This window comes from Chaetodon trifascialis, chromosome 18 (genome assembly GCF_039877785.1).
Source record: "Chaetodon trifascialis isolate fChaTrf1 chromosome 18, fChaTrf1.hap1, whole genome shotgun sequence".
NCBI lineage: Eukaryota > Metazoa > Chordata > Actinopteri > Chaetodontiformes > Chaetodontidae > Chaetodon > Chaetodon trifascialis.
In genome coordinates this window covers 14,638,168-14,663,646 of record NC_092073.1, presented here as the reverse complement: position 1 = coordinate 14,663,646, position 25,479 = coordinate 14,638,168, and the positions used below count along the sequence as shown (strand labels likewise).

Genomic DNA, 25,479 nt, shown 5'->3' with positions numbered 1-25,479 from the left:
GAACGGGGCTGTGAAAAGAGTGTGTCGTTACTCGAAACTGATAGGGCAGAAAAATGAGGAGAGGCTCCTAAATGATTGGTTAGAAGTGGGAGAGAATTTATTTCATTGGCTTAAATATCTGAGGAGGCGGGCGTTAAGTTAGGGCGACTGTACTGTCGTCTTCTGCAGCAGAATGGATCTTTTCATCAAGGCGGTGGTGGCTCGAAGTGGGCTGTGGGGACTTTCGGAGGCCCATGAGGGGGCTTCAGGGGGTTCCCAGGCCCAGAATTTCACTGAAAGCCAGCGCGATGAATCCAGTCTCCAATTTTGTCCCGAATCTACGGTGCCAAAATGTTATTTTGTGTTATTAATTAGCAACACTTATTCAAAGGAGGAGGTTGCTCTGCTGAACATGGAATATAGCTTATTTTTAGCAGATGGTGCTCATCTATTTGGTATTGTACGGTTATAGTTTATGCCACTTTATATTGTTGCTTCAAACGGCCGGTGCTTTTGAATTTACATCAGTTTATTTTTATGATTCACATAATAATTGCATTATATTTCAGAGGATCGAAGGTTTAATGCTTAAGATGCATTGAAAGATTAAAGATGACATTTACAGCATTCAACTCTGGCGTAGATAACAGAACGTTTCCTCTGTCTGACGTGCAGCTCCTACATATCCACAGTGCACTCTGCAGCTCCTTTGAATTGTGTTTTGCTGACACCTTGTGGACAACACTTTAGCATCTGTTCATTTTTTTTCATTCAAATAAAGCCAAAAAGACAACATTTGGCACTACAAATGGGTTCTGTTCACGTGGCATCTCATTTTACCACTTCTATGGATTGCACTATTCCTTTCAATATATCACATCTCTAGTTAATCTCTGGTTAATTCTTGTCTGCGCACTATCAGCTCCATGTAGATAGGTCGACTCGGGACATTGCCATTTTTTATGGGATACGTGGTGCAATGCGTCTGTATGGATTTTGACAACTCATATTTCTACACAGACTTATAACCTATATGAAGTTCAAACAATTTGCTTTACTTCGCTTTAAGATTTGATTTAATTTCCATTATCTCACACTTGTCACTTGTAATTCATTCATTATTAATGTATACTGGATAGCTGCTGTCTCGTAATTTTGACACAGTCATATAATTAGAATATTATATTAATCATTCCTAGTTCTTAATTTATCTATTTGTATAGTGGTAAACTTAATAGGAGGGCGACGTTTTGGATAATGGGCATGTCTTGTCTTTCCACCTCTAGGTGACACTGTTTAACTGTTTGACTTTTCAATGTTGTCATTCCAGAGTGTAGAAGTAGTTTTGTTAAGTCACCCACAATAAGACTGGAAGTAAGTTATTGTGCTTCCCAAAGTAAAAGCACAGTCCACCATACGGCTACCTCTGGTGTTTGCTATGCCCTTACCTTGAAATACGATACCGGAAATAGTCTGGTGTGATCTGTCTAACCTGTGGGTGGATGAGGTTGTGAGGTCCCGTGACAAATTTCATTGGAACTTTCTACGGCCAGGAAAGACTGATGTTTCCTGCTTCTCTCACTTGACATACGCTTATGGGCAGCGAGAAAATACGCTTTAAATTAGGGAGTTTGGGGGCTTCTGTCCGAACCAAAACCGGTAAAATGTTTAACGTATTGACCGTTTAAAGGTTGTAGAGCGAAATATCCTCGCTGGACTTAGGAAAATAGATGAACCCCGCGTCAAGGTATTGGAAGGTACGTGATGTTCATGTCAATGTTACCTCGTTTTCGCTAACGTAACATTACCGTTGGCTAGCTGTTGGGAAATGTCTCCCTAGTATACGAAACTCTAGTGTCAGTGTAATTAACAAAACGTTTTGTGTAGGTAAGAGTAGAGGCATTGTTTATATTACATAACTTGAACTTTTTCTGTTCGAAGACAGCACTAAACAGGAGTTCAGCCGAGGCAAAACGATTTAAACAAAGTTGAGTTAGCTGCTTCCCTGTGTAGCACACGAGAATATCAGATTATGTGCAATTTTTGGCTTTTGTGTTTGAAGTTTGTATTACACACTGGATCTCGTTAGAGAGATCCAGTGTCAAGTCAAACGTTTCATTGCGTGTGGACGTGCGTGTCAGTGTTGTGTGTGTGTGTGTGTGTGTGTGTGTGTGTGTGTGTGTGTGTGTGTGTGTGTGTGTGTGTGTGTGTGTGTGTTTGTGTGTGTGTGTGTGTTCAACTCCTCCCTCCTCAGCCTAATTTTTTTACCTCCTCTCCCCGGCTGGAGAAGGTATGCCTTTTCCTGTAATACACGTGATCTGTGTGATTTAAAAGTTGTACCGGTGTAAGCACACACTCAGCCTCAGGTGAAAACCATTATGAGCTCACCAAACTGCTCAGCCAAAATTAAATCGAGGTAGGCGAGGCCTTTTCAGCGCCGTGTTCCAGGGACATGTTGTCCACCCCCATGTAATTGTTCTTTGAATGTAGAAAGTATGTGTCAGACCTCATAGGCTGTCAAAATGAATTGGATTGATGTTGATTCAGCTCTTATGTGGACGGTGGCACACAACAAGTTGGATGATGTGTGTATGAATGTTCTTCCTCATGTGATGCTATTACATAAAAACCTGCTTATCAGCAAATTGAGCAAATACAAATGTGTAGTGAGTAGGATACTTGTCTTGATAATCCATATATTATTTCTTTCTCTATGTGGAAATCTACTAATGTTATGAGTTGAGGGGGTTCACAGCTTGATGTAACAGGTGGCTATCAAGAACATGTTTTGTATAACAAGAGTTTTAAGTTGCAGAAGATGGTGAGATGGATTTAATAGGCTTGCATATCACACTTTTTGGTAGCTGTACATCTGTGAGAACTGTGGTGTTGGAGTTTAAAAACACGAACCAAGAAGTCTTGTCCATCTCGGCCATCTGACATTCTGTGATCCAATGTTGTCACTTTGTCAGTGCACACACACCACAGGCTGATTCAGACCTGTTCGTAAAAGGAAGCCAGCACCACAGTTTGCAGACAGTGGATGTCTGTGAGTTGTCTGGACGGTCAGGTTAGGTTAGGAATTTGTCCAGATGCTGAGGTCGGTTGCACGTACCGGGGTTGACTGAGTTCATGCCCCTCACTCTTCTCCAGCTGCACTTCCTCAATCAGAGATCTGTCCCCGTTGCATCATAATGAGATGTGTCTAAACTAGAATAATGTCGGTGGTATTCAGTTTCATCCCGCACCAAACAAACATCATTTACTTTTCGGGTGTATCATCAAAATTGAAACATTTTAAGTGACTTTGAGCAGATGTTAATAATTGTATTTACGTAAGATTAAAAGTCATGTTAAAGGTTAGATTTGAGAGCTCCTCTGAGATAGAGTTTCTTCCTATTTTGGGTCTTTGTGTGGTCACCTCTGCCGACCGTTTCTGCTTGCACCAGTCTGCATTTCTGTTTATCAGAGGACACATGCCTGATTGAGCTTTCACATCTGATTTACCACTGCAGGGTCACTTCTGCCTTGTTTTCTGGCTAAAATTGCTTGTCACGCATGATACACAGCCACACACACACACACACACAGAAAAAAAATATGTTCAACATCCTCATAGGATATCCACAGGCAAGGATGTGCGCTTGAGCTAAGCAGGAAGAATGCTATTTTTGATCCCCCATAGTACAGCGTATTTGTGTCTGTCAGCACAAGTTAATTCATGTTGTGGCATGAGTGCAGGGCATGCTGGGCTCAAACTGCAGCCAGGGAATGTGCTTAACATTAGTCTTAGCTTGTTATGGCTCTCTACGTTTTGTTTTTAACCCTTATACCAAACTAGACAATGTCTGTTAGAGGGTGTGGTGAGCTGTGGCTTTCCATATGAAGTAGTAGCATTGTCAGCTGAAAATGTAAGTCATACTAGATGGCCATAGGTTACGTTTCCTTTGAACTAAAGTATTTCTGGAATGTTAAAAAGCGGGTCCTACCCAGCTGACGTACAGAGTCGTTTAACCATGAAAACATGCACAGATGTGAGGCAGCTCCAGGAAATAGCCAACCGTTTTTGTGTATACCAGCAACACAGACTTCACTAAACACAAAAAGGTCTGACTGTCTCCCACTAGAGTTTGCGGTAGAGGACATAAACCTGGTGGTTACAGCCAAAACTCGTCATCTGCATCTAGCTGGTGTTGATTTCTCACGGTGATGGTGTTTTTCAGATCCGGTTTTCAACAAGAGCTGAGAGCTCTTGAGCTATTACTCAAACAACCGATCGACAGAAAAGTAATTAGCAACTATTCTAATAACTGATTTATTGTTCTGAGCAATTTTTCAAGCGTAATATCTAAAACTTCTCTGCTTTTAGCTTCTCAAATGTGACCTTTTAGAATTTCACTTTGGGCCCTGTGAAATTGTAATGGGCTTTTTTTGCATTTCATCGACTGCATGTGTTATGAATTCATTTAGAAAATACTCTATTAACTATTCCAATGAATAATAATAATAGTGGTTTACAGCGGTCGTTTTTATTAAGTAAGGACAGTTGTGACAGAGGAATATGTTAATACTGTTGGTGTCTTTGTGGTTTGTCTTAATGAATGTGGGTGAAACTGAAACTGAAAGAAAGTTTAAAGTAAGACCAAAAGAGAAAAGAAAGGCCAGTGATGAAGAGGGCACGAAGGTCCCTCTCATTGCACACATGCATTTTAAAGAGGGACACTTTTTTCCTGTACCCTCACACCAACGTGAGCAGAATGAGATATCCCCTCAGGATCCATTCAAGATCAGTACGCAGACGGAGAAAGTTGACCCCAAGCAGGTTTTCCGCGTGTTGTAAGCAAACGACAGTGAGAGTAACGACTGTTGTGGTTAGAGAGACAATAATTACTGAAAAACTAGGCTGATGTCACTAACATAAAACAACGGACAAGTCAGGGCAGCAGACAAAGAGCTTTGTTGTAGGAGAAATAGACGTTGCATAACTCATAGTGAGGGAAAAGAGATATGCCTCTCTGTGTGTGATTTAGTCAGATCAGACAGTGTTTAGTATTTTCTCCATACATAACAGTTTTATGCCATCCGGTCAGCTGCATAGAGCAGATAACCTCTGTTACAGCTGATTGTAATTCACTTTGCAATAATAGTTGCAGATAATAAGAATTTTCCTTCTTCGCTTTCAGCAAACTGAGGTCTTAACCTTTTGTGACTGCAGATGTCAGGCGAAGGAGTCTATTACACTTCAGCACTGAGCTTTATTTCCCTCTTAAAATGTTGGGGAAGAACAACTCCGGGGGTCTTGCTCTTAACCTATTGTGTAACCGCTGCTTCAAAGACCCTTGGATGGTTATTTAAAAATACCTTTCTACTGACCGGAACAAGGGAGAATGTCACAGACCCAGCATGCGCAAGAGAGCAAGTGTGAGTGTGTCAGTATGTGTATGTGAATGAGTGTGAGCTTGTAGGCGTTCACATGTTAGAGAGAGAGTGTGTGAGATGAATGCATGTTGAAGAGGCGACACAGACAGAGACTTGTAGTTCTCATGTGAGGGGGATTGATCGCACCATTAATAGCAAAGGAAAAGTCGTTAACCAGTATACATGCTGTGGTGATATTTATCTATTATTGAAGTGTCAGATGAGGGTGAGGATGGGATATTCATGCTCAGAGGAAGGAGTGAGTTAACTGGCTGCTTGGAGGGAGCCCGCCTGCTGTCATGTTGCAGCTCACTGACCCTCCCGTCGTTGCCTGTGCACGCCACAGTCTTCATCCTTCACAGGGACTTGAAGACCAGCAAAGCTTTTAAAAGCAACAATGTTTTCTGCAAGTGCAGCATCTTTGAATAGGTCCATTTGCATCCCAGAGAAAACGAAAAATGTTTTATTGACTTCAAAACCCATACAAATAAAATTCCAAACCGTTAATTGCACTCTGCTGCATGCTAGATAGCACTTAAGTTCAAGTGGTCTCAGTTGGGGGCCCAAGCAAAGAGCTGTTTAACATTAACATTTGACTGAGTTGTTTAATTTCTTTTTACAAGAACATAACTTGGAATAGGAACATTGAGGTCATTTCCTATAGCCATGTGTGATACCTACAGGCAAGCAACTGGTGGCCAGGTGATCTTTTGCACAAACTTGAGAAAAGCAGCCCCCGTGCAACTAGCAAGGAAATAGTAGAGGGATAGATTGATGGATGAGCTAGTATAATAGTTTGTGGCTGGTTAGCAGCACAGAGCTGTGTTACGAGTCAAACATACCTTACAAAACAGTACTGAGGAGTCGAATTGATGAATAAAAAGCAGCTCACAAACTTGTGGGCAGCATGACCACCGCAGGCTGCTGTGTGTGTAGAGCAGAAGAAGAAGTCAGTTTCACTTCCTGAATAACAGAGAGGTCTGTTCTCTGTTCTCTTCTGCTGCAGTGACCCAGGATGGGGATGGGCTACTTGTATACTTGAAGTCTTTTCCAGAGGAGGACACATTACTTTCTGATCGTGCACCTTTGAATGCCAGCAGCTTTGAAGATGGAGGAGCAACCCAGTCTCCCAAACGTCAGCATACCCTGCCACAACGAGCAGAGGGACAAGAAAAAGCGTTACACAGTGCGTGCAAGCATTCTGTTCTCTGTTCAATTTGCAGTGCTGAGTAGAATGAATTCTGCAAAGGTCAATGTTTGTTTGTCAGGCATCAAGTGTCTATAAATGTTGTTGCAGTTAGTTTGGCATAAAATCATATTAGTTGACCATAAAAGCATTTGATACTACGCCTTGTGTTTACGTGGACTCTCCTTGCCTTTTTTTTTTTTTTCAGGTTTACAAAGTGATAGTCAACGTTGGACAACAGGAATGGTTTGTCTTTAGGCGTTATGCAGAGTTTGACAAACTCTACAACACAGTGAGTGTAACAGTGTCATTTTGATTTTACACCTTGACCATACTTCTGTTCACGAGTCTTTGATTCTCTGTTTGTTTGTTTGTTTGTTTGTTTGTTTGTTTTTTGACACATTGCTTACAGTGATAGTTGGAATAGTTATACACGTGTGACCATAGACGTTACATAGCCCTTAACATAATTCTCTGTTGCTCTCATATCTTTAAATGCAGTTAAGGAAACAGTTTCCATCTATGAACTTGAAAATTCCTGCCAAGAGGATATTTGGGGACAATTTTGACCCCGGTAAGTGACATATGACATGTGCATCAAGACAGAATCCCAGAACCTGATGTTAAAAGAATAAATGCTTTCTAAAATTAAATTGCTTGATCCATTTGGTTTTGGCCCCATGTTTGATTGTAATTTTTTTAAATATATGCATCTGCTAATAGAGTTCATCAAGCAAAGAAGAGCAGGGCTGCATGAGTTCATCAAGCGAATCGTCTCACATCCTCAGCTTTGCAACCAGTAAGTGTTCTCAGTGCCATTATATTACGTTACATTACTGACTTTGTTAACACGAATGGCTTCCGTGATCTGAATGCAAAAACCTAATGAGATCAAATTTGATTAGTAATGCTTCACATTTGGTATGAACTAGATTAAAACCAGTGGAGAAAGTTGTGTTTTGCCGTGCTTTCTGATGATACTGTATTGCTTTTGCACGGGTCAGTACTGTCTCCTCACAGATAGCAGGTCCTCAGAGTTTGCATGTTAGCAAACGTGTATATTTGGTCTCCTGCTCTTGACCAAAGCACCGGCTTTGAGCTGGAGTTGGTCCCTGGGCGCCGCACAATGGCTGCCCACTGCTCCTCAGAGATGAATTAAAATGCAGAGAACAAATTTCCCTATGTTGCACTATGATCGCATGTGACAGTAAGGGAATCCTCTTTATCTTCTGTTTAACTGCTTTGGTTTCCTCTTTAAACTTCACAGCCCAGATGTGAGGACCTTTCTACTGATGGACAAGATGCAAAACTTTTCAGATGCCTCTGAGGATGAAGATGACAAAGTAAGTAACCCGTCCACCAATTTTGATGGATCAGTTTCTGTTTTTCTCCATTCATATTACTGCTGACGGCATCTGTTCAGTTCATGTGCTGGACAGTCCAGATGTAGGGGGAAGTTTGGTTCTTCACCACTCTTTTTGGTTCGTGCCGCAGAGTTGCTGACTCAGCTCTGTATCACAATGTGTAGTTTGTACTTGGTAACAATGGATAGAGTCTATCCAGATTCAAATTAAATACAGATAGTAAACAGAATTACCTTATGTCAGTATTGTAGCACAGATAAAGGACGGTATTCTTGGTCCCTGTTCTTGGTAGTGAGTCAGTGTTGGATGTGTGTTAGTTGTAGCCTAAGTTGATGTCTAACCTAGATAATGTTTCGTCTGCTGTTTTAACAGAACAACTCTACCTCCAGAAACATTAACCTGGGACCCTCTGGAAATCCACAGTATGTCCACTACTCAAACGCTCTTTAAAAAGTGTACCATTCTAACACAAAGCAGGCTGCCTTGCTGTTTTAACCATGTCAAACTTTGCAAGTGTGTAATCACATGCAGTACAACTTTACATCCATGAAATGAATATGCTGTCGTTTTTATTTCAGTGCCAAGCCCACTGACTTTGACTTTTTAAAAGTCATAGGAAAGGGGAGTTTTGGGAAGGTACGTGACCAACACAACACTGGAAAAATCATTTTCATTTCACTTTCTGTTCTCAGACGGAAAACTCTCACAGGTACAATGTTCATTCATGGATCAATGTAAACGTTTCATTACATAGAAAGCAGTTTTACAAAAGTTTTACATATGTCTGTTTACTGTGTTTAGAAACATCTTTAACTGCTTCTGTGCTGTTTCTCTATTGCAGTAGTAACAAGTTTTAGTTCTGCGTGTGTTGGCCTTTCCAAGTAGGAAGTGAGAATCAGATCTGGATGTACTCTGGTTTGCACTGCTGATGCAACGGCTAACATGCTGTCTCGTTCTTGTGATGCAGGTTTTCCTCGCAAAACGAAAACATGATGGAAAGTATTATGCAGTCAAGGTTTTACAGAAAAAGGTCATTCTCAACAGAAAAGAGGTAACCCCCCGATGAAATATGACCCTGTCCATATTTCAGGTATGCATGTGTGAATTCTAATTCCTCCACTCACTCCTACCAATCAGCAAAAACACATCATGGCAGAGCGCAACGTGCTGCTGAAGAACGTGAAACACCCTTTCCTGGTCGGGCTTCATTATTCCTTCCAGACTACAGACAAGTTATACTTCGTCTTGGATTTCGTCAATGGAGGAGAAGTGAGTCGTTTCAGTTTTGTGAATGATGCGCTCACACACAAGTAGTCACAAGGTCGAGAAAAGCTGAGAATTGCAGAAGCACAGGAAATGTGTATTAATCAGCATTTAATGCCTCAGAGCAGTACCGCAGCTCGTTAACACACCTCCTCATGTGAAAGTCTTATTAGGGATCACAGCATTACTCAGAATGGCTCCTGAGTGTGACTTCCTATTTATCTCCTTCATGTGTGATCTTTTTAAAGTAGCCATGTGTGACTGACTGTGTGAGAATGACTAACCACAATCTGGATCCAAGTAAATCTGCCTCTAACCCTTCAGGATAAGTTGACTACAAAGACCATTAACTTGTACATTCACTCAGATAAACATTTACACTTTTCAGTCAAAGACGATTTGTTAGATTCAAAAAGTCATCGTCAGGTTAATTATGTGACTTTTGCACTCACGGTGGAATGTTCTTACACTACAGTCCTCATGTAATTCGCTCCCATAATCAGACGGAACATTTTCATTTCAGCTTTTCTTCCATCTTCAAAGAGAGCGCACCTTTCCAGAGCCCAGGGCAAAATTCTACATTGCTGAAATGGCGAGTGCACTGGGATATCTGCACTCTCTCAACATTGTTTACAGGTATGTAGAGGCTTTATTTCAGTGAACACGTGCTTAGTGTTAAGTTTATTAAATGCTCTTAAGGATCAAACTTAAATGTCTTGTCAGTTAACGTAACTCTAGAAAATGTAAAAAACAATGTAACTTACAATGTATAAAATTGAAGATGAATTGACTTCAACGTATATGTGACACATAATGACTCATAATGTGTCTTGGGGCCATAACTACCAACACATGCCTATATAAAGGATATAACTACATGGCCTCAGGAGCAGGTAAAAATGTTGTTGGTAAACATAGTGTATTTGCGAATGATTGCATTCTCTTTTTATTTTTGTTTTACATGGCGTCCAAACTTTAATTGGGATTGTACTTACATTCATATATCTGTGTTACTTTTGTTCAGAGACTTGAAGCCAGAAAACATCCTCCTTGACCATGAAGTGAGTATTTCTGTTTTTGAACCACACCATTGTGTGATTGATATATAATCACTATAACTGTGAGCACACTGAATATACCTTGACGACGCAGCACCTAATTTTTCCAAGTTAGATACTGTGTTGACGATACAGCACAAATGTCATTCTGCTCCAGTCATATTTGTACCACTAGTGAGCAACAGTGTCATTTCCAGTTCCAGCTGGACAGAATGCATGTGATTGGATTAGGTTTTACAAATGATTTTCCTGCCTGGCCTTATTGAGAAAGTGAGGGGACGGTGAATGGGACTGACTGAGCTACGCCGCAGCCAACATTCCTGGGCAACAATAGAATCCTCAGTCCCCGAGGATAATGAGCTGCTTGTGTGGCACATGTTGTCTAAAAACGTCCCTGTGTCCTCTCTTTAAAGGGGCATATCATTTTGACGGACTTTGGATTGTGCAAGGAAGGCATTTCCCAGACAGACACCACCACTACATTCTGTGGAACACCTGAGGTATGACAGCATCGAGCTGGATGTTTTCATGTCTAAATACTGACAAATTTGCACCAGGATGTTCCAAAGAAGCTTCACCTTCAGTGTCAGAAAGTAATAATCATTAACAGAGTTTTTGGAGTAAAGTTCAGTTAATGATCTTACAAACATGAGTATATTAAATCTAACAGCTACACAGCTGTATGTGTGTTTGTGACTACAGGAGGAAAATAGGCTTTTATGAGCAAAAGTAGTGTTTGATATACATTCGGTTGGTGTGTTTTAAGCCAATAGGAAAATGTAAAAGTTATATCATTATGTTTGTGTGCTTCTTCTGACCAGTACTTAGCTCCAGAGGTCCTGAGGAAGCAGCCGTACGATAACACAGTCGACTGGTGGTGTCTGGGTTCAGTGCTGTATGAAATGCTCTTCGGCCTGGTGAGTTTTGTATCGAGCGCACACATCATTCATTTCTTTTAATTGCTTTTGCAAACCAAGCTTTTGAGTTTAAACATTATGTCGTGTCAACTCTAGTGCTAAATGTTAAAGCACCTCATCGTGCTGTCACGCTCACTTAGAAGCCCGTGCTTCTTTTTTCTTTCACATCCATAGCCGCCTTTCTACAGCAGGGACACTCACGAAATGTATGACAACATCCTCCACAAGCCGTTGGCCATGCGCCCTGGTGCGTCCAGCACAGCCTGGTCTCTCCTCCAGGGCCTGCTGGAGAAGGACGGCACACACAGACTGGGGTCTAGGGACGACTTTGTAAGTGAGATTAGTCAGTGCACTTGTCCAGACACCATGTATGGTAGAATTTATTTTCCGTGGGCTCCCTCTGGTGGCTGATGTATGTCACTCCTGCTAATGCATAACAGATAAACAGACACTGATGGCTTCTACTTCATCAGCTGTCTTTCTATAAATAGAACATCACATTGTTATGTTTTCTGCATTTTCAGAATGAGATCAGAGCACACAGCTTCTTCTCCTCCATCAACTGGGATGACCTTGTACAAAAGAAGATCGCTCCCCCATTCACACCCAGAGTGGTAAATATGAGTTTCTCGCCCAGTAATCAAAAGAATCAGAAGACTACAGATTTAGAGAAAGTTATATATTGTATTTGATCATATTTAAATGCGCTCTGTTCCTGGATTTAACAAAACATGCATGTATCCAGTTAACCCGTAATGCAGCAATAAGTCATTTAAAATCATCAAGTTTAACACATGGAGGTTTGGAGCCAATCATGGGTCAATATGCAACTTACCGCAAGCTCAGTTACCCCAAACTTGAATGAACGGCACTCTAATGTTGATGAAAACGTCTAAAAGATAGAATTCATGACAGTGCTATTGTATTTGACTGTACAGGTGTTTGTAATTAACAGTGATGGTATCCTCATGTAATGTTCTGGAGCACTCTCTTTTTAGTCTTTTTATTTATTTTCTGGTTTTTAACTAACTGTTAATGACTGTTAACTGACTGTTAACTGTATCCCTTTTAAAAGCACTTTGTGAAAGTAAGATCTGTGTTGTAACTTTACTTTTCAAATTGTTTTGACAGAGCTCTTACTGTGATATCTCAAACTTCGATTCAGAGTTCACTGATGAGATGGTCCCCAACTCCGTCTGCTGGTCTCAAGAGCACTCCATAGTCAACGCCAGTGTGATGGAGGCTGACGATGCCTTTGTTGGCTTCTCTTACGCTCCACCCTCTGATGACTCATTCCTATGAAACGTTCTCGATTAGGTCTTCAATTGCCTTAACCATCATAACTTCTTTTGACTAAAGGGAAGAATTTATACCATGGATGAACTTGTTCTATGAAGCCAAAGCAAGCAGCTGTAAAGAAGCAGCACTTAAAACAGATTTTGGCTGGAACAATGTGTGCCAGAAAAGTCTTTGTATTTTACCAATTTGTATTTATATAAAATATATATATATATATATATATATATATATATATATATATATATATATATATATATATATATATATATATATATATATATATACACACATCCATAACAGATTATATTTTTAAGAATAGGACATCCATCCTCTATTAATGTAATTTCTGGTGGTTTCTAAAATGAGCCTTTATAAAGCCTTAAATTTGTCCCTGATGTGTAATCAATAACCAGTTTTCTGAGAAACTTGAACAATTCACTGGACTTTTAAAAAACACAATTTGACTGTCAGTTGCAAGTGTGTTTGTCCATGTAATTACTGTACAAATAAACTCATGTATCATATTCATTTTAACTAAGCTGGAAATAGGGATTACTTGAGAGACCACTGAATAAAGCATTTTGGTTTATAGGTCATATTTGTAAAGAAATGTCTTCATCTTCAGTTACCTTTCAGTTTGTCTTTGCGAATACTGAGTGAAATGTTTTGTTTTTTATTAGATTGTGTTTATTTTTTGCTATTCTTTGCTTTAACACATATGCACAAATTAGAAACCCACAATGCTTTGCTTCGCCTGGCAATGAAGTAGGCCTATACTCCTTTACAGTAATAAAAGATATGAAACAAAAGTACTCAGAGTGTCTGCGTGTGTTTTGAAATACATAATTTGTAATGACTGATTAAATTATTACATGTAATCGCATCACATCCTGTTTTTGTTTTTGTTTTTGTTTTTTGCGCTGCTGATTGGTCACCATGGCAACATCTTTGAAGCTAGCGCGCTAATTAAACGTCATGCTAGCGAAGTATTAGCTCCTATCTTACCGATAAGTGAAAATGTCTGATAATTTATCGTTGAAAGAATCAGTTCTGGTCTATTTAGATAGAAATGGTGGCCTCCAGAAACTGGCTGAAGATTGCAAACCATTCAATGGTAACGTCCTGTCGTGTGGAAAATGATTCCAGCTCAAGTTGTGTTACTTCACCTAGCTAGCCATGAAAGCTACTCCATTACTGTTAAGCTAATGTAGCAACCTTGCTAACTTTTGCAACTTCTTTCCAGACCCTCAACAGATTGAGGCGGTGTACAGGTTTTGTATCAGTGTGAATCCCTCTGATGTGATAGAGGTGGACCCTGTGTTGGGTGACTGTGTCCTTCGTGATCCGCTAAGAGCAACAGCTTTGTTTCAGTCTGTAAGTGAAAACTGTGAGCTACCTTTAATGAACTGGGAACTCTCTTCTAAGGTTATTCACGTTTGCCTAATTCCTCATTCAGGTTTGCTTCCTGGCCATAAAGACGCTTTCACTTGTTGAAAAAATACACACAGAAAGTCAGGTATGAATAAATGGTGTAGCTGCTTCTTCCCCTTGGTCACTGATAGCACAGTGTGTGACAATGTGCCATCTGATCTTTCCTTCTGAGGTAAATGTAATCCTGAAGTTGACACACCTGCCTCCATTCCCTGAGTACACGTTGGACCTTTGTAGTTTTCCTCGTGGGTACGGTCTACTGAGGCCTGTCTCCATCGAGGGTGTAGTCATTGCTATGACGAGGGTCACAAAATACACCCAGGGGGCCAGGTTTCTCTGCATTAATAGTGACTGCCCCTGCTCTACAGGTACAGCAGGAAAGACACATTGACATATGTAGACTTAAACCTGAATTCACCTTTGCTTTCATACCCTGGATGCTGACTTTAGGGTTTCACCACGTTCGTGTCCATGCACCTGGAGCCACAGAGTCAGCTACCGTGAGACACAACTTCAGCTGCATGATCTGCAGCTCCCCACTGAAAGAGGATGTGAAGCTTCGAGTGTTGGGAGGTGAGAGTGATGCCCAAATGTCAGGTGCCACTGGAAACATCTGAATTGGTTACTGAGAACAGGAGGTTAAAAGAAAACTATGCATTGTTGTGGTCTGTATATGTTTCCAAATGTGTCTTTGTGGAGACAGACAAACAGCTTGTGGAGCTGATCGATGCCAAAGCACTGGATGGTCTAAGTGTCCACCAGCAGAGCTCACTCAGGTACCAGTCTGTCACCCTGTTTCTCAGAGGTAGGTCTACATCAGGCAAGTTAACAGTGAATGGCATTATGTAGCTCAGGCCCATTTTACAGTTGTGTGATTGTGTTCCCTGTTGCATTGTCATCCAACGAATTGACTGATTGATTAAATCTGTTTGCAAAATGCAGCTATTTGTGGCAACATAAAATGCTGGGAACAATGCTAGTAGCCAGTTCCATTTGAGAGAGGTGGAGGTGTTGTGGCAGGTGAAGAAAAATGTGCACCACGTATTATAGCACAACCAACAACGCTAACTGTAAAAGAAAAACAGATATCAAAGCTTCACATCAGAGTAATACTAATCTTAAAACCAGTGCAACTACCTCTGATCTGCTCTTTCAAACAGGAGGTCTTTTTTTGGCATCCTCAGTTACCTTTTTAATCTGGAGATGCAACAGCTGCAAAACACAAGAATTACTTATTTCTTTGACAAATTCTAAACAGCAGAAAATCAGCTGATCTCCTTCTGATGGAGTATGAATAGGCATTTCTGTCATATGTGGTACAGTTTATGGACACTGATGAAGAGTCAACCTGCTGCAACCATTCAGCATCCATGTCAGGATGCAGCCACTGCTGAAGTGTCCTTGACCATACCTGACTGGCTCCAGAAGACTCTGTTGCATAGCTGTGAAGCACTTTGCCTTTTCTGCTTGCATGTCATAGAACATAATAAGTACTTGGAGTTTAAGGCTCACTTAGGTTTTTCATGTTAAAAGGCTCAGTTTTCATCTGCAAATGAAATCTTCAGATACTGTACTGTAGATGAATATCCTCAAAATTGAAAAAAAGGGTATAATTTGTTTGTAAAATCATATTCTCATCCATTATATTCACTCCCAGTCCTGAATAATGTGGTTGTAATAGCTTATATTTACACACAGTCAGATGTATTGAGGTTTGCCATTAATTTTCTCTGGCTTTCTAAATGAGGCTCACCTTGTAACACAAACTTAGTCGGGGAGAGTTCAAATAAATAGATTTTCATGCAGCCAGCCGCACACAGTGCCTCATGGTGGGATATTAAGTGTTTCTGTCCCCTCTAATAACATTGTCCAGCCAGTACCCCTGAGAGCTTAGCAAATCTCAGCTCCAGGATTAACATATTCTGTTGACCCAGTCCTGTGGAGGAATTCAATACACTGGGTTCCCGTTACTAAACATATATGTTAATAAGTGCAAGGAACACTCATTAGCTGGCTTTGCAATTCACACACAGAGACATCTTTGTTCTGAAGGCCTCACTCCGTGTTTCTCTTGGCAGTGGGTTTGTAGGTGGCACGCGTGTTTCTTCAACAATCCCCAGGCAGCGCAGAACAACCCCTTTGAGTGTTATTGCTTTGTTTCCCCTTTTCACACAGATGAGCTGTGTAACTCAATGAGAATCGGTCGACTCTACAGGGTGTTAGGCATTCCTGCCTATGTGCATCAGTGGCCCAGCATTACCTGGAGTGTAGAGGCGAATAGCGTCCAACCGTGGGAGCCAGAGTGTAAGGCAGAAAATGATCTCATGTTAAAGCATGCTCCAGATTTACAGACAGAAATCTAAACACATCTTTGTATATTCTGATTCATCTGAAGAATTTTACATGCAGCGTTGTGCATTGTTACCATATTGGAATATCTACCATGTCTCATAACTCTGCCTGCAGATCCCCATAAGGTCAGTGGCAGCTTCCAGGAGCTGCTGAAGGCCACAGCTGCTTCTCCATGGAGGTTCCCTGCAGTTGTGGCTCAGTGCTTTGGGTTGGACGTGGCTCCTCCAGGCCTCTACGACACCTTAAAACTGGGCTTGTTGCTCAGCTTGGTGCAGACTAGACTAGATGCAAATGACACATTTCACAACTTGGATCTCCTAGTTGTCACCACTGACTCTCTCATAGCAGACAGGTAAAGGTCTGCATGAGCCAACTTTGCACATCTTAAGTGGACGCACTGCACATGAAACCTTAGATTAAAATGCTCCTTGTCACTCATTTTTCTGTATTTGTGCCAGACTAATGATGCACAGCCTGAGCTTGGCGTGTCGTGGGGTCAGGCATCAGGCCTCAGGGGAGATGTTTGCATCTCTGTCCCGGGACGAACACGGAGTAGGGACTGCTAACATCCATGCTGGTTCTGCTCTGCTTGCCACTGGTGGTATATGCATGTTAGGAGATCTGGGCTGTTACAAAAAGGACAGGTTGGATGCCATGCAGTCAGGTATAGGACAATTGAATAAGTTAGGGCATTAATCATAAGGATTACTGATTATTTCTGGGATACGTAAGAAGCCAGTTGTACCCTGATGTCCTTCTGAATTTTTCTCAGTTCTGGAGAGCTGTGCAGTGTCTGTGTTCATCCCAGGGAAGAAGTACGGTGAAGATGCTGACCAGCAGCTTTCCTTCCCAGTCCAATGCAGCTTCTGGGCCCTCACGGACGCCTCTCAACGGTCTGGGAGGGCAGACTGTGCCTTACTGGGAACAGCAGTGGGTTCAATCACAACATGTTGTATGAGCTTTGTATAGCTCACTGAATGTGCACTAGCAGGTCTGCTTTGAGATGTTACTTTTGAAAATACTAGTGAGTCTTGGTACAGTACACTGAGTTCAGGAAATGTCACATTTCAGTCAACTCAGATGTTGTGTGTAGATAGTACAGACAAAACAGGAAATTAAGACAATTTGCTTGTCTTGAAGGAAGTGCCCCGCCCGGACAGCATTACCTCATAGCAGAACCCTTGAGAAACATCAGTGCTTTGTTTTTGTTTTTTTCTTTAGCAGGAGAACGGTTGGAAATAAACTGTATAACCTGTTAAATAGAAGTCTCAGAGAGGCAGTTTATCTCTGCAGGATAACACTTTGAAAACAGCATGTTTCTGATGCCCAGTCTCTTCTTTGTGTGCAGGAAATGGGTCCTGTACCAGTGCAGCTGGCAGACGTCTTCGGCCTGGTCATTCAGTGTAGGGACATGGTGGGAGAGCATGCCCTGCTCGCCCAGACCATCCACACCCTCCAGCAGGCAGTACAGCCTGGAAAACTCCCCTGCTCATCCAGCTGGGAGTTTTCTACTCAAGACTACAAGGAGGTTAACAAACATGTTCTCTTCCAGAGTCCTTTGCATTGCTTTTTCATTAACATACACTGCCTTGATTTTAGTGTATATACATTTACCTTAAACTACAGTTTAATTCTGTGCTGTCCAGCTGGTAGCTCATGCACAGAGTTTGCAAGTGGAGCTTAGCCCTGGAGCAGAGAAAATAATCCACGGTTACTACATGGCCAGCCGAAGAGTCAGAACACAGAGTCCAGGTGTCAAAGTGTCTGTGGCCTCTGTCACACTGCTGTAAGTACTCTGCTACAAAAACTGAATGAATAAATCCTTTTTTAACCTTCCACCTTCACTTTCTACATCTGGACCAGACTGTATGTAAACATGATGAGTCCCTGTCTGGTGTAACGTCACTGTCTTCCACTAGGTGGAGCACTCTCATCCAAACCACACTCAGATGACTATTTTTCATTAGGTTATGACAAATGTTTACAAATCTTTTTCACTGTAGTGACACGTTTTATGTGGAAGTAAAACTGTGAAAATAAATCTGGTTTTCACTGCAAGACAAGAATGTCACATTATGTTTTCAATCTCAAAACATTTACATCGGCCTGTGACAGTTTGAGTACTGTCAATCATCTGCTGCCATTTTATTTTTTAACAATTTAACAAGTTAATCACATAAACTACTCATGCAAGCATTCACTTATGTTTTTTTTTTTTTTTTGTTTTTCTGTCAAAGGATCTCTTTGGCTGAGGCCCACTGCAAATTATGTCTCAGAACACAAGTACTGGAGGAAGACGCAGTGATCGCTGTGCTCCTCTGTGAAAACTCTCTCACTCTCAAGCACGGTAGTTTATTTCATTCAGGCCCCTTTTTTCTGATATTAAGGAGTACAAACACAGCACTTTATATGTTAATTAATAAGCGTTATGGCTCTATGTAACACTAACAGTTTCATAAGGGTAATTCAAGGGAGGCCTTCCTTCAGGGGCCTCTGCTCTCGTTATTCCACCGGATGCAGTGTTTCCCTGTGACCTGGGAGATGTGGATGGTTTGCACAGGAGAGACGTGACCCTGGACAAGCTGCACCAGAATATCCTACGCTTCATCTACACCTACGCCCCGGGCGCAGACACATACATCACAGAGGAGTAAGACCTCTCTAAAGGCTGAAAGACACAGGTAGGCAGCACAAGACGACGCTAAACACACAATTAATGAATAACCATGACTGTTGCTTATTTCATTCCTTTATGGTTGTAGACTCATCGAATCAATGCAGGCATACAAAAACACCTTGATTTTAATGCAGCAGTGATATGAAGAGTAAATCTTTAGAAAGAAAACATCACAAAAAAAACACGTGGCCCAATAAAACAATTATCAGCAGATCCAGTCGGGCAACTTCAGACCTCCTTCAAATGGTGATCCATCAGCTCCAGTGACACTGTAGAAAACATGAAAAACACATTCAAACATGACAAGGCCCGGACGAGGACAAAAGTAATATAGTTACTGACAGTGTCCATATTTGAATTTGTAGGATGACATGTAAACTGCTAAAATTCAACATCATGCGACGTTTGTGGACAGGCTGGCTTCAGTTCTTACCTCTCAAATGAGGCGTCGCCACAGACACCCTGATCAGTCCGCTGGCTCTGTAACATTGTCAATAAACAGATATATAATCAGTTCTGAGTGGGGGGGGGGAAGTGATTTGTATGACTCCACAGCTTTGCCTTTTAGTTCAGTTAGTCACATTCTCAGCAGCCCATTTTGGTCTGATGGGTAAACGGCGAAAAGGTGAACTCATCATTACTTCTTTCAATCAGGACATAAAGCAAACGAGCCAGTCTTGATAAGTTGGGACACAAACAGCAAATAAAGCAGTTGAGTATGGCCTTGACTTACCATAGATGAGATGGAGGCGAATGCAAAGTGTTTGTGTTCCTCCGCTGCTCAAACTGCTCATCTGTAAGGTAACGTGAGGAGCTTACATGTTAAAACTCCATGAATTGATCGGATGTTTCCTGTCTACACGTGACACATTTGTCTTGGTAACTGCTTCAAATTCAAATCCTTGGGACAATAGTGCAAGTTTGCAGCTGGTAATTCAGTTGACACAATTCTCACCACTCTGTTGTCTGATGGGTAAACGGCGAAAATGTGAACTCATCACTATTGCAGCTGCCAATTGCTCAGGACTTAGAAAATGATCTGAGACTTAGCAGATAAGGCATTTCTTTCTTCTATACGCTACAGATGGTAAACGATTATTCTGCAATGACTCGCTTTCACCACCTACTGTATCTGGTGGGTAAACTGAAAATACACCGTGTTGTTACAGCAACATAAATGTGCCGTAGTGCAAAAAGAAAACTCACCTCCTGATCAGCAAAGGAGACAAAGGGTTACATGTGGTGCATCTCCTGACCACAGCATGACATCTGGAGCAGCTGAATGAGAACAGAAATGAGGTGAACATTCACAAATGATACATATATACACATCTAATTCATCATTTTGTAAAAACCAGGTCCGACTGGTCTTATTCCGCTGGTGATTCAGTTAGTCACAGTTTCACCACCTTAGTGTCTGATGGGTAAACGGCAAAAATGTGAAGTCATCACTTTTCCAGCAGCAGGACCGTCCTCTCTCCTAAAGTACAGCACACTAAGATGTCAAAAGCTCACCTCAAGGTCCACGCAGTGAAGGCCAACATTTGGCCAGCTGTTGTGTGCAGTGGTGACCTGACATCTGAAATTAAGAATACACAGATTCCACTTAATCATTATCTGAAGCCCACTTAATTATGTGACCAATTCTGCAGGTTTGCTTCATCGTCAATGTAAAAACTGAATCTTACCTTATCAGGTGTAGCAATCATAGATCCAACTTTCCATCTTCATCTGTACATCTATTAAAAAAACATTTACTTTAGTTTGAATTCATACTCAATACTTAAAACTGCAGCAATCTCCCACAAGTCTGTCACAGTGACTTTACGAATAACTCCCCTCAGGAGTGACCTATTGATTTCCAGCTTGCATGAATAAGATGTACTGAAGAAATAGCCAATATGGCGCGGACAGATGACTGATCACCCGAAGGTCAAAGGGGACAGTGTAACGCAGCTTGGGAGCATGGCTAACGTCGCACGTTTGAGGACGGGTTCAACAGCAGGTCACGACCTCTGCCATGACCTTACGTCCTCAGAGGGAGCCATGATGACTTTCCCCGGTGAAAATACGGGAGGGGGCTATTCCCTGACCAGCAGCTCTTCTGCTGACCCCAGGCCACAACCAGATATGGACAGGGCTGCAAGAAGCTGAATGTCACACAGGGCGTTTTCCCCCCTTTGAGCTGTCTAAAACAGTGATTTATTGCATGGTTTCATGGATGAGACGTGTCTATCGCGAGACTCTAGACCGAAAGTTACATTACATTTATAACGCTGCATTAAAGTCACGTGGTGGACATTTTAATTGCAGAATTCGCCTGCACCTGGGCTAGAAGATTAGTTCTGCATAATGAAACATGATCAACATATGTGAGAATAACTGAATAGACTGGCAAAACCTGAGTTAAATCCACAAACAAATGTGCGTTTACGCATCCACGTGCGTTATATGCAACGTCATAATAACATATAATATGCGTTTAACAATGTATAACTTTATCTTAGGAGTTTGGTTTGGGCCGTGATGAAGACTCCAGATCAAGCGTTGAACTGCGCTCTTTTCTCCCACGTGGCGCAGACACGCGCTATCTAGCTAGCTAGCTGCTAGCTAGCTAACGAGCAACGCCGGCGTTCAAAGAATCCGCGTGGAAACGTCCGCGACGCGCAAACAACGCAGCTGTAGCAACACGTGAAGCATTTTCAACATTGCCTACCTTCGTGCTGAAGATGAAACGTGAAGCAGTCTTCCTTGCGATCAGACATGATGAGGAGCGGTGGCGTGTGGCGTCCATGGCTGAGTCTCCAGGACAAGAGGAGGGATTTCCGGGTCCGACCTGCCGTCACTGCGCCCCGAAGCTGCGCACTGCAGCCCACGAAGCGCTCAGCTGCACACTGATTATATTGCCAGCTCCAACCACATCCGATTTCGTTGAAACTTATATTTAAGATAAAAATACGTTCTCTGCATTTCAATACACAAAGGCAGCAGGTCTGTTATGGCAATTCACACGATTTCTTTAGGTCACTGCAGATAAATCAGTCCTTACACATAATAACTTTTACACCTATAAGCTCCCTCATATCCTCTAACTTATAGAATAAAGATGTTGTGTTATGCCCATGCATTTATCAGTATTTTATGACATGATATCATGTAGTCGGATCAATTAGTCTAACAAAGCTAAGCACATGAAGACATATTCTAACGTCATCATATCAACTTTTGCTTCCTCTCAAATATAAATTGTTAACTGGTAAACGTGAAGAAGCGAATTTGTTTAATATTAACGCCTTCAATCTGTATTTATTATCCGTCTTTCTAAATCAGGCCTGATTCTTCAGTCAGGTTCAGTAATTTTGTGTTGTGACCTATTAAAATTAAATTATTTATTTGCGGACAAATAAAGCACCAGAGATGTATTTGGTTGATTACCACAGAAGTAAAGTCACTGTCCGATCATCACATCTTAGATGGCCAGAAAATACCGTCATTGTAATAATAATAATAATAATAATAATAATAATAATAATAATAATAATAATAATAATAATAATAATAATAAGAGATACCGTCATGATCTCGAAAGGGCTTTTCAGTTATTATGCGTTTTTTGTTTTCTTAATGAAGCCATTAAAATAAGGGCACTCTCATGTATTTTCTATTATTATCTCTTATAATAACCTTCGGAGACTCGTCTTCTCTCATTGAACTCATTTATTCACAAACACATTTACAACCATGCATGTAAAAGTCAGAAGGAACATGAGATGAAGAGCCTCCATTGTTGACTCTCTGACAGACCACTTCACATGACAGATGTTAAGTTATTCACACATGCATTTAGTGCAAATGTCTCAACTGAAAGTGCACACCTCGAGCATGACGGGCTCATTAGCCCACGGAATTTCTACAAATATCAGACCCGGGACATGTATGGAGCTGCTCAACGCAGGGCAAAATAACAACAGAGCAAATGCGTGCTTTCTCAAGATTTGTACAATAATATTCACGTAATATATTAATTTACAACGTCTTCCTGTTGGTCGGCCAATTGTTCTGCAATCATAAGCCGTATGCTGCCGCCACAGTGAACAGCACGAACTCATGCAAATACGAAATCGTTTCATACAAATGATTTAAGCGTGTTACTGGGATGTGGACGACGACGGGCCTTGATTCTCTGACTCTGAAGCATTTGTGGGGTTGAGGAACTGTCCGCTTGCTCCGACGTACAGTCTGGACCGCATAGGCCATTTCTGCAAAGACATTTGATTTGTTAGTGAAGCAGCCTCCGAAATCTGTCCAAAGGAGGATGAAGCACGAGTTGGAAATTTGTTATATCATCTAACTGATCACATGTGTGGCTCTTTTAGATTGTAGATAGCGAGAATTTTCGTTCATAAATTCATAAAGAAAAACCTTTTCACAATAAACTGAATCACATTTGACATAAAGAACAGATTAACATCTACCATGCCTGCATTATTATTATTATTATTATTATTATTATTATTATTATTATTATTATTATTATTATTATTATTATTATTATGACTGACCTTCACTGGGTGCAGGTATCCTTCACCTTTCAGAGAGTGTAACGCCTCCGCTTGTTTTGTGCTCTCTCCCTCCTCCGCGCCTTCCTCTTGCAGTGTTCGAGTCAAATGGGCAATATAGGTGGTGGCCAGTATCAACACGTCGAGTTTGGACAGCTTGGTGTCCGGCGGCACGGACGGCAAAGTCCTTTGTAGCTCCAGGAACGCAGTTCTCAGCGTTTGCACCCGGCTCCTCTCCCGCGCTGCGTTCGCCGCTGCCGGGCGTCCCCTGCCGCCGAGCCCGCCGGTCTGGAGCACCCTGGGCCGCTGGAGCTCCCGGCGACGACCGTCCGGACTGGGACTGGAGCTCGGACTGGATGCGGGGCTGTCATCCACCACCACCCCGGAGCAATTACCGCTGTCCATTGAGAGCGTCTGTCTTCCAACCATCGGGACGCACTTACAGACCTGAAGAATTAGATCACATGGATAAAGTCATTTTTAGTGATTTAACCTGGCCGTTATATTACACCTTGTATTAAACCCAAGTTATAATTGACAAGACTTTTTTTTATAGACAACTTCTGAATTATTTATTGAAGTCTACATGCCTATGTTCTGCTCTAACTTTAATTTTAATTTCTGTAATAATTTATTTCCTGTGCATTCATTCATTAAATCATAACCTAAGCTGTCCAGTCTGCACTCCATTTTTGAACATGTCTGCTGTCAAACTGCATGGTGCTACAAATCAAACACACAACTTATTCCAGCTCATCCACTAATAATAAAAAAAAACTTTTCAAAAAGCCAAATGACAGAACAGACAGTTGCGCATAGTTGTACTTAAAAACAGCTGATTTCACAGCGCCATGTCAAAAGAGCCTGCAGCGCAAATGAAGTTCCTGCCAGCAATAACACCAGATGAGAGCCGTTTCTGGCTGCTGCTTGATATGGAGTTTACCTCTGGTTTCTCTCAAAGCCGCTGTCTTGAAAAGCGACATGAAGGCGATCCAGAGAGGGGCTTCGACAGAAAAGAGAATTTGCTCTTCGGTGCAGCAGAGTCCCAGTCCGCGTCCAGCTTATCCTTATAAAGTGGTGCTCTGCAGGAAAGGAGCGCAGCGGTCCCCGTGCGCTCATCCAACGCTTCACCTGTGTGCGTAAAAGTCTCAGGAGCCTTTAATTTATTGGATACACAAAGCGGCGGACAAGTATTTCACTCCGACGTAATTAATCACTCGCCCATAACACTCCCTCGCAGAGCAGGAGGCTGCTCTTTCCCTTTCCTAACTTATTTCTGTCTGAGGGGCAGCAGAGGCTCGTTTTCAACGCCAGAGGCAGGACTTCTCTTTTCCTTTAACTCTGATATGTGGTAGGCCATATCCCAATCTAATTGGCTGCGAACCTGACACTGTATTTTCTTTATAAGCCTATCAAAAAAAAAAAAAAAAAAAAAAAGTGGCAACGGGAGGAAAGTTATTCCGAATTACCTCAAAAAATGTGCTCGTCATGGTCAGAAATGAGAGTTAGTCTTTCAAAACGCTCTTTGCAACAGACCTTGAAGACAAACTGACAAGTGTAAGGTGATATGCAAAACGTTTGACTAATTGCCAGGGCGTCTTGAATTGCAAGCTCGCTGGAACAGCTAATAAATAAACTCCTGCGCCGCAATCAACAGGCAGCCATTGAGGAAATTCTTGTGAGACTCAGAAATTAATCACTCTGATTTCCAGGCCTCCAAACGGAGATGTCGGCAAATTAATGAAAGGAATTATTCATAATATGTATATCCTCGGACTGTTTTTAATAAACATTGTTTTTGTAAGGATGGGGTAACGGTGTTGCTCCCGGCCACTAATTATAAGTCAAAGAAAAGAAGGTTAAGTAAGCTTATTTCCCTAATAACCCCACATCTTTCAGGGGTCACACACCCACGTGGCTTAGTAACAATGATGACAATAAACACATCCCTATTGTGACTGTATTTACAGTTTAAA

The 25,479-nt window shown here is 41.6% G+C and overlaps 3 protein-coding genes and 1 long non-coding RNA gene across 5 annotated transcripts; 2 read left to right on the top strand and 2 right to left on the bottom strand.

The window, feature by feature from the left end:
- The first annotated feature begins 1,515 nt into the window (after window positions 1-1,515).
- Window positions 1,516-12,605, top strand: sgk3 (serum/glucocorticoid regulated kinase family member 3). The gene is made up of 17 exons (XM_070986477.1): window positions 1,516-1,736; window positions 6,404-6,583; window positions 6,792-6,875; window positions 7,085-7,157; window positions 7,307-7,382; window positions 7,851-7,926; window positions 8,320-8,369; window positions 8,526-8,583; window positions 8,915-8,998; window positions 9,085-9,216; window positions 9,734-9,846; window positions 10,235-10,271; window positions 10,682-10,768; window positions 11,090-11,185; window positions 11,360-11,515; window positions 11,710-11,799; window positions 12,317-12,605. The coding sequence occupies exons 2-17, from the start codon at window positions 6,488-6,490 to the stop codon at window positions 12,485-12,487; spliced, it is 1,479 nt and encodes a 492-aa protein (XP_070842578.1). The 5' UTR covers window positions 1,516-1,736; window positions 6,404-6,487; the 3' UTR covers window positions 12,488-12,605.
- Window positions 12,606-13,501: 896 nt separating this feature from the next.
- Window positions 13,502-23,667, top strand: mcmdc2 (minichromosome maintenance domain containing 2). Its single transcript, XM_070986301.1, has 15 exons — window positions 13,502-13,598; window positions 13,728-13,858; window positions 13,941-14,000; window positions 14,088-14,283; window positions 14,366-14,488; window positions 14,619-14,720; window positions 16,091-16,219; window positions 16,382-16,619; window positions 16,726-16,931; window positions 17,040-17,197; window positions 17,616-17,795; window positions 17,914-18,053; window positions 18,505-18,614; window positions 18,755-18,948; window positions 23,600-23,667. Exons 1-14 carry the CDS (start codon window positions 13,502-13,504, stop codon window positions 18,919-18,921), a joined length of 2,037 nt encoding a protein of 678 aa, XP_070842402.1. The 3' UTR covers window positions 18,922-18,948; window positions 23,600-23,667.
- On the bottom strand, window positions 19,615-21,761 carry LOC139347069 (uncharacterized). 2 transcript variants are annotated; one of them, XR_011603301.1, is made up of 5 exons: window positions 21,661-21,761; window positions 20,633-20,683; window positions 20,460-20,523; window positions 20,151-20,222; window positions 19,615-19,738 (listed from the first exon to the last, which is right to left on the bottom strand). It is a non-coding gene; the product is annotated as an uncharacterized lncRNA (long non-coding RNA). The 2 variants fall into 2 exon arrangements; XR_011603302.1 differs by having other exon boundaries at window positions 20,151-20,213; window positions 21,661-21,754.
- Window positions 22,791-24,569, bottom strand: LOC139346926 (transcription factor 24). The gene is made up of 3 exons (XM_070986302.1): window positions 24,447-24,569; window positions 23,507-23,950; window positions 22,791-23,203 (listed from the first exon to the last, which is right to left on the bottom strand). The coding sequence occupies exons 2-3, from the start codon at window positions 23,930-23,932 to the stop codon at window positions 23,093-23,095; spliced, it is 537 nt and encodes a 178-aa protein (XP_070842403.1). The 5' UTR covers window positions 23,933-23,950; window positions 24,447-24,569; the 3' UTR covers window positions 22,791-23,092.
- Between the last annotated feature and the right edge of the window lie 910 nt (window positions 24,570-25,479).

Excerpts from the sequence above, each read along its gene's own strand:
- sgk3 (XM_070986477.1), top strand. The coding sequence starts at position 6,488 with ATGCCAGCAGCTTTGAAGATGGAGGAGCAACCCAGTCTCCCAAACGTC. Across the intron at positions 7,158-7,306 it reads TGGGGACAATTTTGACCCCG|AGTTCATCAAGCAAAGAAGA; the intron begins GTAAGTGACATA and ends ATCTGCTAATAG. Across the intron at positions 8,999-9,084 it reads TCATTCTCAACAGAAAAGAG|CAAAAACACATCATGGCAGA; the intron begins GTAACCCCCCGA and ends CCTACCAATCAG.
- mcmdc2 (XM_070986301.1), top strand. The coding sequence starts at position 13,502 with ATGTCTGATAATTTATCGTTGAAAGAATCAGTTCTGGTCTATTTAGAT. Across the intron at positions 13,859-13,940 it reads CAACAGCTTTGTTTCAGTCT|GTTTGCTTCCTGGCCATAAA; the intron begins GTAAGTGAAAAC and ends TTCCTCATTCAG. Across the intron at positions 14,489-14,618 it reads GAAGCTTCGAGTGTTGGGAG|ACAAACAGCTTGTGGAGCTG; the intron begins GTGAGAGTGATG and ends TTGTGGAGACAG.
- LOC139346926 (XM_070986302.1), bottom strand. The coding sequence starts at position 23,932 with ATGGTTGGAAGACAGACGCTCTCAATGGACAGCGGTAATTGCTCCGGG. Across the intron at positions 23,204-23,506 it reads GATACCTGCACCCAGTGAAG|AAATGGCCTATGCGGTCCAG; the intron begins GTCAGTCATAAT and ends ATGTCTTTGCAG.